Source organism: Diadema antillarum, unplaced genomic scaffold, assembly GCF_040938485.1.
Source record: "Diadema antillarum isolate AM-2024a unplaced genomic scaffold, OU_Dant_1.0 seq00002018_RagTag, whole genome shotgun sequence".
NCBI classification, from domain to species: domain Eukaryota; kingdom Metazoa; phylum Echinodermata; class Echinoidea; order Diadematoida; family Diadematidae; genus Diadema; species Diadema antillarum.
In genome coordinates this window covers 349,148-364,196 of record NW_027272673.1, presented here as the reverse complement: position 1 = coordinate 364,196, position 15,049 = coordinate 349,148, and the positions used below count along the sequence as shown (strand labels likewise).

The following is a 15,049-nucleotide window of genomic DNA, read 5'->3' as shown; positions in this document are numbered from 1 at the left end:
TTGTTTCGATTTAACCTCTAGTAATTTCCTGAATGCTTGTATGTCGGCATCCAAACTTTCAAAGGCCATCATCTCCAAACTCAGTCTATATCTGGCAGCTGGCTTTCATACCACTGTTTTGGAAGGTGTTTGAAATATAGAGTGGGACAAAGAAAATACCACAAGAACAAACTTGCCAACTCTACCACTTTTGAGAGATTTCATGAGCATTAAAGCTAGCGCTGCTCGCGTAGGCAGCCTGGATTCTACCGTTTTCTCAAATGAAAATGTTGGAAAGTATGCAAGCTCAAAGTCTGGAAAATATGAATTCATCAACTTTCATACAACTTTTATCTGTCATTTAGTTGCCCTCAAAATCTCTTCAAAATACATCCATATCTTAGAAAGCACAAAAAGAATATTGTTATGTTTTATTATGCTAGAATGTTGAGTACTTTAATAAAGAAGACCATGGTACCACTGACATCTGTTAAACTTGGTTAAAAATTGAGCGCTTACATGCTACAAAGGATTTGACTAAAACTTTCATTTCATTAGTTATGAAATAATGTGGATAAACACATTGTACTGATGGAATTTTTAGTAGTGGCTGAATTTATTGGGTTCTACATTAAAGGAAAGAAAAAAAAAATCTCATTTAGATTGTGAGTTGTGTGTGTCCCTTTGCGTGAAATGTGAGTGGGTTAATGTGCATGTGTTTGAGTGTGTGCTGGCCTAAAAACATAAATTAATGTGTTATTGCAGCATGGGGTCGGTTCTAACAGACTGCAATTAATGAGAGTCAAATTAGTGATTGTGTATGTATTTAGCTATAATAGAATTTTGGTTTGACAGAAGAAAACAGTTGGTCCCAAGGACATCATTATAATACAATCACCTGATATGTATACTGTTACATATTTATACATGTACATGCATATATTGGGCTGCCAAAATCTGCAAATCATAAGGCATACAGGTACACTATTAAACATTTTCAGGAAAAAAAATCATAATACAATTTATGAACTTTTATCCCAAATTGAGTTAAGTCAATTCTTGTCAAGTCAAGATATTTGTGTTTAATGCTGTTAAAAAAGGAAGATACAGCTGTGTTAAGAAAATACATGTACAGACTTTTTTTATTATGTCAATTCTTGTCAAGTCAAGATATTGTGTTAAATGCTGTTAAAAAAAGGAAGATACAGCTGTGTTAAGAAAATAAATGTACAGACTTTTATATTCCATTCTTTTTTAGAAATATTTCTTGTTTTACAAGCGAGAGATCACTAGAAAGGTTTTATTGTCCCCGCCGAACGAGTTCGAGCAGGGGACTATGAAACGGGCTCCGTACGTGTGTGTGTCCGTGCGTCCGTCCGTTCGTCCGTCCGTGCGTCCGTCCGTGCGTCCGTGTGTGCGTCCGTGTGTGATCAAAATGTTCAATTTGCTACTTCTCTGTCATTTATGAGCCAATTTTGATTCTGTTTGCTTTATATGATAGCACTACATGGGAGCTTCAAAACTTGTACACAGAATTTCAGTTGTGACCTTTGACCTTGACCTTTGACCTATATTGTACATTTTGCTACAAAATGCTACTCCTTCGCCATTTCTAACCCGATTTTGATTCCGTTTGCTTTATGTGATGGCACTAGTTGAGGGCTTCAAAACTTCTACACAGAATTTTGACCTTTGACTTCTTTGACCTTTGACCTTGATTTTTTACCTATATTGTACATTTTGCTACAAAATGCTACTCCTTCGCCATTTCTAACCCGATTTTGATTCCGTTTGCTTTATGTGATAGCACTAGGTGAGGGCTTCAAAACTTCTACACAGAATTTTGACCTTTGTCTTCTTTGACCTTTGACCTTGATTTTTGACCTATATTGTACATTGGCTACAAAATGCTACTCCTTCGCCATTTCTAACCCAATTTCGATTCCATTTGCTTTATGTGATGGCACTAGGTGAGGGCTTCAAAACTTCTACACAGAATTTTGACCTTTGACTTCTTTGACCTTTGACCTTGATTTTTTACCTATATTGCACATTTTGATACAAAATGCTACTTCCGGCGGGGACATATATTACGCACCGCGTAATTTCTACTTTTCCTTGTTTTGCTTTATCTGATGACAGACAATGTTTGAAAATGGTGCTTAGCCCATTTTGCAATGGAGCTCTTCACATAGTTTAAAAATGGGTGATTGCTCATTTTAAAGACGCCGACATCAAATTTTAGTGAAAGATTTTGATTTTGGAAACTTCCCATTTTTTATATCATAATGTTTGCTGAATACTCATCATACACTGGAAAGCTATGTGAAATGTGATGGGATAACTGTATTACAATAATAAACGCAAGTTCCCCTCAGAAACTGTGCGTGACACAAGGAGCGAACGCACAGTGGTGTGAAGCGTTCACCCATGCAGAGACGCTATAAATGCTTGTTCCGCTACGTATTTTTGAAAGCAATTCGCATTTCGTTACAATGGAGCACATTTCCTTTGTTTTTCTTTGTCTGTGGCGCTCGGAAAAGACTTCGTTATAACGGAAATTTCGCTATAATTTCATGTCTTTCAGACTTTCATGTCTTTTTTTTTCTGCTTCTTCATCTTCTTCTATTACGGTGATGTACTTGTATCTTCAGTCTGTTTGCTTTGATGTACAATTGTAAAGCGCCTTGAGCATTTAATCAAAGTGGAGAACGGCGCTATAGAAATCGTATGTATTATTATTATTATTATTATAACCGTGTTCGTTATAAGTGAATTGTGTACCATAGACTTTAATGGTGATAATTTTGGGACCAGAAGATCTACTTCGTTATAACGAAATTTCGTTATAACCGTGTTTGTTGTAACGGGAGTGCACTGTATTATAAAGATAATCATATAGGTGACGATTTTGGTACCTCAATTTTGACTTTGTTGTAACAAGAATTTCTTTTAAACTGGAGTACACTTATCACGTATCTGAATATGTCCGACCTTTTCATTACAAAGTTCCACTATACATGCCCACATACATACTTCCACAACTGCACACATACCTAACACACATACATCAAAACATACAAAATGAAGTCACATTGTAATAACTGATACACTTCCAACAGGGCTCGACATCGGCAGGGGTGGCCATCAAAATTCTTGCACCCAAAATGACAGAAAAGAATTCTAATCGGTGTTGTATGGTGAGATATTGATTGTGGCAGTTTTGGTCCCCTTTACGGTTTTACAAATGACAATACAGGACACTACTTCGTGTCAATAAAGTGTGTTGTAAGACGTACAGAACACAGATGGACACATTGCACAGTTGCATTGCGTGGTGATAAAGGAATTTATTGTGATTCTTGTCAGCGCATCGTTTCTGCAAAAGCAGCACGTGTGTGTGTATTCACTTTACATGTCTAGCCGTGGAGCTTCCTTCATCAAAATGGGTTGGTGGAGAAACATCATAGAAATAATCCATGGGCACATTTTCACTCAGTTTGTGTGGGGTTATGGATCCCTGCTTTTTCTCTGTTCACTGTGTGGGATATGGGAGTGGTAGTGAGCTGGTGGCTCATTGCCTCTGAGCGATGCGCTTCTCGCGCTCCTCTGCGATGGTGAGGCGGATACCCTTGCCCTTGGGTAGCGAGACGTAGGGCTTGTTGGACTTGCCGATCACGAACACGTTGCTCAGACGGGTGGCGAAAGAATGATCTGAAAGAGAACAAGTACAAATTATAATGAAGCCTCGGTTCTAACATACCCACTCAAGTTATCATTCAATCAGCTAATGATGACAACAGGAAATTGATATGTAAAGGCCTTGTCAAACTAGAACATATGGAGCCAGCGAATGCCTAACGAATTGAAAAACTTGAAGATACATTCGCATCTGTTGCTAATACTAGAATAGTTTGTCACATATTTGACATTCTTTGTATTCATTGGCTATTCGTAGGGATTCATAAGGATTTGCAGAAATACACTGGAGCTTATTTTTTTTTTTTTACATGTGCTAAAGAAAAAATGGCTCCAGTGTATCTCTGCAAATCATTTCAAATAGCTAATGAATAGAGAGAACATCAATCATGTCCAAAATAAAGGTCAGCCCCAAAGTGTCCCTGCTAATCCCTGTGAATAGCTAATGAATACAAAGAGCATCAAACATCAGGTGTGAGTTTCTTCAATTTGTCTCCCTCATTCAGCATCGAGCATGTTTCAAAATATTCTAGGATTAGTAACAGATGCAAATGTACCTTCAAATTTTTCAGTTCGTGGGCATTCGTTGGCTTGATAGGCTCTAGTGTAACAGGGCCTCCACCTAGTCTAACCACACTACAGGAAGTGTGGCATAACACAAAATTATTCCTACTTTCAGGGAAATAGAATGTGCCAGTTGTTCTTGTGGATAGGGCATTACTCACTGTCAACTGCCATGAGTTTCAAGAACAGAAATTTTCATTCTCTCTTTTTCTGTATTGTGTGTCCTGCACAAAATGTGATTGAAGAACAAAAGAAGATTGTATCTGCATTAAGTTTAAAGCTGTCCTCAAGTGTAAGATAGCGTCTCATACCACATTTTTTTTTTCTTTCTTCTGAATATAATTCACTAAATTTATTGTGCACTGAGGGCCGCCAACCAGGATTGGAGACATACCTGAGGCATCCTTGACGTGGACGATCTCAAAGGACCCCGGGTGCTTCTCCCTGTGGGTGATGGTGCCGACACGCCCCAAGTTGCGACCTCCCGTGATCATGCACAGTGTGCCTGAAGTGACAAAGTACACAGGACAGTCGTTACAAAGATCTTCAGAGACATCAAAGGCAAGACATTCTTTTTTTAGAGCTTCTGACTAAACATGGAAAAGCCTTTTGGTCACTGCTCATACCTTGGCAAGCTACAACAGTTGAGCATGATAACTACCCCAATTTTGCGTTGCTTAATTCCATAACGCTGCTGCTGGAAATCCTCAATAAAATGGGTAAACCATTACAGCATGATGCTCGCGTGTGCATTGAGGGCAGGAGCAAGAACAGTCCAACATTCATGCCATCAAATCACTCTGAATGGTTAATACAGTTGACTCCCATTATAACAAAGTCCTCTGGATCGGCAGTTTTATTTCGTAGAATCAAAATTTTGCTATAACCGAACAAATATACAGGAAATATACAATAAAAATATAGAGCTGAAAATGTTGGGGCCTAACTTTTTACTTTGTTGTAGCTGAAACTTTGTTATAACTATGTTAATTATGACAGGAGTACACTGTACATTTAGCCTTGCCTAAGTCAGCCTCACTGAAGTTGAAGAAAAATTCTGCTCCGGATGGAGAAACGTGTTGCTTCTTTTGTGTAAGTTGCTATTCACTCAAGTTATTTCACTTGACAGCATCAGAGAACGTGCCATACCAAACAAATGTAAAAGAACCTGCACACTGGCTTACCGCTGTCGAACTTGATGTGGTCGATGATCTTGCCAGAGCTGATGTCGACCTTGACAGTGTCGTTGACCTTGACGAGGGGGTCAGGGTAGCGGATGGTGCGGGCATCGTGGGTGCTGAGGTAGGGCACACCCTTCGGGCCGATCCAGACTTTGCGGACCTTGCAAAGCTTGTACTGTGTGCAAAGAGAAATAGAAATGTCCATCCTTTCCTCCAGTGCACTGTTTGATCTTTGAGTAATGACATTCATCTACACAGTATGGTGTCGGTGCTGCTATGTTTTGTTTTGTTGTCGTCGTTTTTTGTGAGGCAGGGTAGTATGAAATCATTTGTTTACATTTCCTTTAGATGCCTAATTGCATTTTATATCTGTTTCATGTAACATTCAGATTCATGGAATAGTAATTTCAAAATGACTTGAAGGTGATTGAAGAAACTTGATAAAAAGAACAGTACAATCATTTGACATCAGCATATATTGCATCAATAATTTTTCTATTCAACCTCAAGCCCAGCGATTGTAATTCTACCACTGCTTCCTAACAAATGTCAAAATTTGTAGGAATCAAAGCCCTGTGGTACAAATACTTGATCTACAATGATCTGTCGGTAATGTACATAATCACAAATGCTATGACAACTAGGAGCTTTGCACATGGCTGTCAATACAGTAGCTGCTATTACTGTAAACTACTGTAAACGTGGTTTCTTTCGCGTACAGAAACTTTCGTGGTTTCCATCGGTGCCGACTTTTTCGCGTGTGTTTAAATTTGCGGTCGGTAATGATGGCGTTGTAACAACCCACGAGTTCAAAACATTTTCGCGTGATGTTAAATTCGCGGTTCAACCTCAAAGCGCGAAAAGCACGAAAATAAAACCACCGCGAAAGAAACCACTTATACAGTAACATTATCCATGTCCACAGAAGACATGACAGTTTGGTATGATGGTTACTACATTTCATGCTACACACTTGATTTCTGACAGAAAAAGAAAACTGTCAAAATGGAAGTAATACCGTATTCGCCGGCGCAAAGGCTGCAGCGCCGTATAAGCCGCACCCCCGATTTGTGCAACGCAAAAAAAAACCAAAAAAACAAAACAAAACTAAAAAGTAGGGTGAAAACCTGATGCTTGAAGACGAACGATGAAGACACTTTACGGTAAAAAAATACTTACACGGAAACAAATGAGTGGGTACCATACAAAGTATGATGTTCTCGCACACACGAAGACAATCTACACATCGTTCGATCGAAAAACTCAAACACTCACCTCCAAATTTTTGCCTATGAGGTAATAACTTAACAAAAATGAACAAAACACGCTCAGAAGTACGATTGTACTCTGAAAATAAAGGGGTATAATGATACGAAAGCAAAAGAGAGAAAATGAGAGAAAGGGACAGGAAATCTAGAGAACATACGCCACACAGATCATATACAACGATCTTCGATTAGTCGAGTCATCTAATACTAATAGACAGGTACATTGTAATAGACAGGTAATCATGTAATAGACAGGTACATTGTAATAGACAGGTTCTGACAAACACTCATTAGCATAGCGCTATGCTTTGAGCTTAAGTTCTATTTTTGCCTCATTAAAATTTCATAGAAAAGACAAAGAGGACATACTGATGAGGAAAGTCAAGTTGTGAAACAAACATGGAACGCAGCTTTGCTTGTCAGATTTGTATAGCGGTATTCATATCATCGGAGGATGGTTGCCTCCTTGGTTGCCTATTGTGTTGTCTCATACATGATGTACATGTATAAATGTGTTAGTTTTTACTCCCGATTTGCCGGGTTGCAGAGACCAATTTTGGTTTTGCCGCCAGAAAGGCCGCACCCCGACTTTTCATTTTTATTTTTCTGAAAAATACTGAGGCCTATACGCCGGCGAATACGGTAATAAAAATGAAATTTGTGTAGCACCAGAATTTCACTGAGCACATGTAAAGAGAAGAGAATAAAGACAAAGACAGAAAAAAGTACAGTAACCTACAAGACATAAACAACTGACCTTGGCTTCATCATTTCCGATGCGGTGGACAACGAATCGGCCCTTCACGTTGTAGATGAGTCGGAAGTTCTCTCCAGTCTTGTTGATTGAGATGACATCTGCATTAGGGACAATATATGGATTACTCATCACTAACACACCAAGTACTCATCCAGTCATATTGTTTCTCTATCAACAATGAAGCATTTTATCTAAGCCCAAGTAACAGAAACCTCTATGCTTCACAAACAATATAAACTTCTGCTTTATCTGAGGTTTCCAAATAGAGGCATCATTTCAACGTTATGAGATAATTCAGACGCATGGGGAAAGACAATCCCCACAAAAAAGAAGAAGCATAATGCTACTTCCATTTTTTTTTTTTCACTTTTTCATTTCACAGGGTTCAAATCAAGATTTGAATCATCAGAATTCGAGGAAACAGTGTCTTCAAATAAACTTTGATAATGATTCATGCTTGATATGATCCCTAATATGATATCATGTGACGGAAATATTGCTATGCAATGGCAAAGATGTACATTTTTGTACTGCGCATGAAACAGCTCCACAGCTTTGACATTCAATCTACTTGACACCTGAGTTTAGTGATGGTTTAGCAGGTTCAGTTCAGACAAGCATGAGCTTTTACTCTAGACACGCTGTTAAATGATCTTCGGTGTGTGCAAAGTGGACCTCAAATGTGTTATTAAAATGCCGTCCCACATTGGAGATGTCGGTCTCTCTTTAAAACTGGAACACTGCATGTCATATATACAACAGGTTTATTCATAACTTTACAATGCCAAACAATCAAATCACACAAACAGCATTATGAAACAACAAAGTGATCACATCTAAGACTTATACAAAGACAAGAAAGAAAATCACAAACAAATAAAACACCACTACGCATGTTTGGCAGTTTCACAGTTAACAATGCTTGAAATAACAGCGGTGACTGAAAAAATGTGGAATGTGTCTCCTCTGGGTAATGCCAAAGTGGTAACATGTACTAACCAAATTGGCGACCATATGAGTAGACTAGGTTTCATATAGGCCTGTAAATGAACACTGCAGCAAGTGGGTGTGATCAGCTGCAGTGCCTTCGACACGGCCACAACATATACGATATAAGGCTGATGGTACCCTACTTTTCTACAATGTATTCTGACAGCATAATACAGATGCAAACCTTTTGATTGTTGATATTTGAATAGGAGAGACTGGCTCAGAACTTCTGCACCAGTCTGGTTGACAAGTTCTAGTACTCTGAAGGCACACAAACAGGTTTTCCATGATGCTTGCCTCCAAGTGGACAAAGCCAGAAACACACAATGTTTACATTTTCACTTCTGAATTTCATTCTTGATTTCCTTTTGATGTCCTGTAATTGTGTCCACAAGGCTATTTTTGCCTATGGAATGAATTGTTATTTGGCATTTGCTACTGAAATTGAAAAAAAAATATACTAGTACAGCCTTATCTTATGATCAATTTGGTGGAGGATATATCAATTGACAAGCTAGACTTCCCTCATCCGAGCATCTGTAACAACAGCCATGACACATCTGCATTCATGTTGCCAAAAACTAAAACATTGCTACCAACACCTTTGCAGCAGGCTTGCTGCTGATGCTAGGGGAAGCTTACCCATGAACCCAGCAGGGTAGGTGATGTCGGTGCGCACTTTGCCGTCAACCTTGATGAGGCGCTGCATCATGATCTTCTTGGTCTCGACATACGTCAAGGCGTACTTGAGGCGGTTGCGGAGGAAGATGATGAGCGGGAGGCATTCTCGGAGCTTGTGTGGTCCTGTGGATGCACGAGGAGCCTTGGATGGAGAGGAAGAAACATTCTCAGGTTGTAAGAACGCAATCACTGACAAGCGTTCAGTAGAGAGTGCAATTTAGTTATAAAGGGATGGTATAGTTTTGGGTGAGATGGGGCTTCAAGTTTCCTACTTTCTGTGAGATAATGAAAAACCTCTTATGAAAAATGAAAGAGCATACAATTCCAAGAGGATTCAGATTTAAAATGATGAAAATTGGTTTTGAAATGGCCGAGGTACAACTGTATCCAGAAACAAAGCGGTGCTAATTAAAGGGTGTGTACAGTTCTGGTGGAGGTGAAGATTTAGCTTTTAACATTTTGTGAGATATTCAGAAACCACTCTATGAGATGTCAAAGAGCATGCGGTTCTAAGGGGTATCAAAAGTTTATTCGATGAAAATCGGTTTTGAAATGGCTGAGATATCCAAAAACAAGATGAAACAAAGAGATACTAATAAAGTTGGGGCATGTCGCCTTTTATTATTAGCACTTTTTGGGATATCTCAGCCATTTGAAAACCAATTTTCATCAAATAAACATTGAATCCTTCTTAAAATTACATGCTCTTTCATATTTCATGAGAGGCTTTTCATTATTTCACTTAGGAATGTTCAAAACATGAATCCTTACCTCAACCAGTACTGTACAGTCCCTTTAAAAGTGGGACCCACTTTTTCTTAGGCCCACTTTGTTTTACTTTGTTTTGTGATATTTCAGCCATTCCAAACCCATTTTTCATCCAATAAACTTAAAATCCTCTAGATTTGTATGTTCTTTAACATTTCAAAAGTGGTTTCTAATTATCTCGAAAAAAGTTACAATCTGATTCCCCCATCTCTACCAAAACTATAACATCCCTTTAAGTTACCACAATACAATCTAAGAAGTGACACTGAAACAACAACACAATGTATATGATGTAATACTGAAACAATGTTTATACAATGGTCTATCATATAGTGGCTAGCTTACTAACATGTCGCACTGGACAATGACAAAAAACATTTGCCACGAAGCACTTGCCATATCCTGTAAACCTGGGGATGTTCGTATGAGGAAATCTTGTTGCACTGTGGCCAGGAGGCATAGCATGGCCAGCATGGAATTGAGGCTTTTTCTTGACAATCAACATGTTCACCACCAATGATACAGACATCACACAATGCCAAGGCAATACTGTATACGGCATTTATCTCCGGAGTCTAAATTTTCGCGAATAGGGAATTCCCGACGATTTCGCGAGTGGTATAATTCACGATCGTGGAGTCCTGAACTGAACGGAGACATTGTAATGTACACGCGTACGTCACATCCGCATCAGGATCAGAGTCAATATTTTTGTGTGTCTTTAATTTTGCGAATAGCACCTGACTCACGAAATTCGCGTGCAATTCGTGAAAATATAAACCTCGCAAAATATTCGGCGTATACAGTAATCACCTAGTCCATGATCTTTAATGCTGCTTACAAAATCTTTGCAAAACTGGTGTAATGGCACAAACACTTGCTTCCATGGATACAAATGTCAAAAAAGTAAGAAAAATTGAGCAAATCTACACTCCTAATCATACTTGATCCTGCCTGCAGAAGAAAAACCACAGGATGGATCAAGCAAGGAAGAAATTATAGAAACAAGGGGTGAATGCATAGTGCTTGGTGCCTTTCAAATAAACTAGTATTTGCTTCCACCGTTTTCAGGCATTTCAAAAATCAAATATGACTTGAAAAGTGTGAAAAAAAAAATACTTACAAAGTTTCCGTTCAGCTTCCCAAGCATCCAATGCTTGGGAGCATTCAACCGCTTCAGATGCTTCTTTGGCCCACGTGCCTAGAATGAAAACGCAGGAAAACATAGTGACATTAATTGTATGCACATACTACTCATAAGAGACTCCATACTTTCAATAGGACAACATATTCATCACTGAATTAAAGTCATACATATAAACCACATACGCAATGTTCATACTGTGTCCAATGCAGCACACATTAACTCACAAAAATCAATTTTATCTTTGAGAAAAGAAGTGATGTTCAACAAGTGGATCTAAACCTTTCACATTTTTTTTCTCTTCAAACTGAATGGTTTACAATGTGGACATCATTTGAAGGAATACAATCTTCTGATGGTTTAAAAAACCACACAATACGATCTTATAAATTCTTTGAACAGTTTTCAAAAACTGATTTAGCACAGTTTCTGCTTTGCAGCCTTTGTTGCCAAATGTTGGGGTGGGGCTTCTTTACTTTGTTCATGCTGAGGTTCCTTTGCCTTGTGGAGGTGAATTGTCAATTCATTTTTCATTCATCTTTATTTTCCTTTTTTTGTGTGTGTGTGCATGACTCTTAATATACTTAGCACCTTGCATTCGAGTGTTTTGACATCATGATCAAACCTGCCTAGAACATGAGTTCATTAGTTGAAAATTTTATTATATATATATATTTTTTTGGGGGGGGGGGTGGGGGTGGTAGCCACTTCTGGTTCTAGACTTACTATTGTTAATTTGTCCATTTTTTATCCACACCAACTTTTTAAAAATTGCCATTAAAGTAAAACCCCCAGTCTTTGGCTGGCCTCCAGAATCCGTACACTTATCACAAGCCATCAAATTCTACTGTCACAACACAATGTTTGACATGCATATATCGCATCATTTAACATACTGGCACAGATGTTCACCGCAGGAAAGTGCCATAGTCACCTCAAAAAAATCCATCTAAAATGATAAAATCCCAAATTTTGCAGTAAAAAATGCAGAACCAGCACAAATTTTCCAAAGCGCTTGCAGTTTAAATCTTGTGTTACAAATCAGGGTTTACCGAAAGAGCGCAAAAAATTGAGAAATTGCAGCATTCTGTTGCGAGATTTTTCACTTATCGCATGCTCAGAAACCGATGGTATCCTCAAAAATGCAAAAGAAAAGCAAAATCTCCATACGTGTCTATGCAGTAACATGTAAATGTACAGGGGTTGAAACCAAGTGCAGACTCGCCAGAATTTGGACACCAACGGGCGCTGCAATGTCCCCAATCAAGTGCCGATGCAACCTTGCGCCGACAAGGTATGGCACGGCACATTTTTCAGTGGCCTTGTAGAAAGTTGTACGCGCATTAACACTGAACATGCACAGCACTTGTCTGGATTCTGTTGGATTATCAAGAATTCAAGATGATAATATTTTGGGATTTTGTGAAATTTTATGACGTATTTAACAAAATTAACATTGAGATAAAAGTAGTTTGGTAACAGAGTTCTACATTGATGTGGATATAATTTTGTATGTCCGACTGTCGGATCAGTCTGCTAGGTGAGGCAGTCTTGCATTGTGCGAACACGCTGGCGCCCGTGTTTTGATGGGCGCTTTGCATCGGTTGATTAAAACTCGATTTTTGAAAAAAAAAACAGACAGGATTTTTTCTTCTTTTCATCATGGATAGTGGACAGGTGTGTGTAACAAAAAATCACAGTGCAAAGTTGCGACAATTTTTACGTCAGATGTGAGATGAGGGCGGTCCTCATGAGGCGGGGCAGTCCTTGTACGCGGGAGCGGTCCTCATGAGCGGGTTTCCCGGACTGTTTTATGCAGTGTGCACGCACTTGCGCACTGGAAGGTGAATGGAGTTGGAGGCCAGAGCTAGACTGTGATTTACAGCGGCCACTGGGTAATCATGTACAAATGCACACCATGCACACCTACCATTTCCTTCCTTAATTTGTCAATGAAAACTTCTTGTGGCTATCAAAAATGTCAAGATGGACCATATCTGACGGTTTCATGAAATTTCATAGTCAATTACAGAAGAAAAGTAGCTAATTTTGACTCAAAAGTACGCCGATCGACGGCTGTGTCAGCGTAGCATGATTGATGATCGATTATGTAGAAGAGCGATATAATGATGATAATCGATCGTTCTAGTCTGTGATACAGCCGCTTGTTTGGTGTTTAACCACAATAATTACGTCGGCTCGACTGTAAAATGTGGAAGAAAGAAAGTGATCTTGATGCGTCTGTTTTTTATCGTTTTAGTTAATTTACTTCCTACTATTAGTTGAACTTATCAATTAAAAACATTATACCATATTACTAATTTCAATATTCTGTTTCTTTTTCTCAAGGTAAAATGAGCACTTCATGAGAAGTCCACAATATTAATACATGATTGTATAACATACACTTTTTGTGATACTATTCTCATTAATTAATTAAATTGGGCCTATAAATTATGTAGATTACTAGAAACAAATCCCCTTTGAATTCAACTTCTTCTCATCTTCTTTTTTCTCTTTCTCCCTCCCTCCTAATAGCCTTACCTTTTTCTTCCACTTTTCCTTCAACCTCATTCTATTCCCTTCAACACTATTCAAATTAAATTATTAATATCATTATCAACTTTTGTCATGATAAAATCAATACTTGCCACAATTTTTAAAGAAAGGATCGATGTCTAAATCCTGGTATGAATATTAAATCTGTATCAATAATTTGAATAGTGATAATCATGATAGTGGTAATGAAAACAAAGAACTATCACAATACAGTAGCTAACTTGAGCCTTCGACTCAAGTGACCTAACAATAAGAAACAAAAAAAGAAAGTAGGGGCTACACGTATTTTCACGAGTCAGGTTCGATATTGTTAGTAAGCGGCTAATTAGAGACTACCAGAATCGATTACAATCGTTGATATCGTTCTCTGCGAAATCGGTGCACTACTTACGTCGGAGACTATGTTCGCGACCGACGTACTTTTAACTCCGATTTCTCATTTTTCTCACCTTTTCGGCTTTCTAATTCCATGAAAACTCTCTGATATGGTTCAATTTAGCATCTCCAATAGCTGCACAAAATTTGATTGACAAACGGCGAAGCGAACGGTAGGTGTGCATTTCTACATGATTACCGGCCACTGCACAGCACATGCAATGACTAGCCCTTGAATACCCCGACTCTACGGCCCGAGACCAACGACACGTTTATAGATAGGCCTACGCCACGCACGGTACGGTATTTACTGACTGTGCCGTGATGTGCAGAACAGAGACTCAGAGTGAATGAGTGGGAACCTATATACTAGTCTAGTACTAGAAATGGTTTCACGATGTCCTTTTATAAACTCTATGCCCTCATTTTCGTAGTGTTCACAACCAAAACACCCCAAAACATCTCCTAATTGTTAGTGCGAATTAAACCATACAATTTTGCGTATTGAGTGTCAATATCGGTACCCAGGGCCCGTGATAGATTGATTGCCGTGGACGAATTGATGGTTTACAGTACAGGTAAAGTCTCGGGTGTGTTGGAAGCACGGTGTACGTACAATTACACGTAGTTTTCTTGATACTAACATTACTTTTTCTTGTCACAAATCAAGAAAATTAGAGACTGATGATCAAAGCATTGAAATTTTGAGTTTCATTCTGAAATATTGTCGGATCAGGAAGATTTAATAGGATTTATCAGCCAGTACATTGTTCATCACATACCATCTTGACATAGGCTAGAAGGAAAAGGACCAATTTGAGGAAGCTTCAAAGTAATGATCGATCATTATCGAACGTCGTATTGCCGATATTTTTTTCTTTAATGCAACATTTTTGAAAGAAAAAAAATAATTACATGTATTTCATCACAAGGTAAAAATATAGAACTTATTTTTATATGTATGATATGATGATAAAGATACATACCACAGAAATATGGAGATCAGTGCACATATACACCGTGTATGTGCATTACTAGTATTGTTAGCAATAAAGTCACCACCGGAAGTACAAAGTGCTAAACG

General features: G+C 38.5%; 1 protein-coding gene across 1 annotated transcript; it reads right to left on the bottom strand.

Annotated features, from left to right (window-relative positions):
• Window positions 1–3,309: 3,309 nt before the first annotated feature.
• On the bottom strand, window positions 3,310–14,759 carry LOC139713630 (small ribosomal subunit protein eS4-like). Its single transcript, XM_071625338.1, has 7 exons — window positions 14,748–14,759; window positions 11,011–11,088; window positions 9,081–9,261; window positions 7,449–7,546; window positions 5,427–5,598; window positions 4,637–4,747; window positions 3,310–3,693 (listed from the first exon to the last, which is right to left on the bottom strand). Exons 1-7 carry the CDS (start codon window positions 14,748–14,750, stop codon window positions 3,554–3,556), a joined length of 783 nt encoding a protein of 260 aa, XP_071481439.1. The 5' UTR covers window positions 14,751–14,759; the 3' UTR covers window positions 3,310–3,553.
• Between the last annotated feature and the right edge of the window lie 290 nt (window positions 14,760–15,049).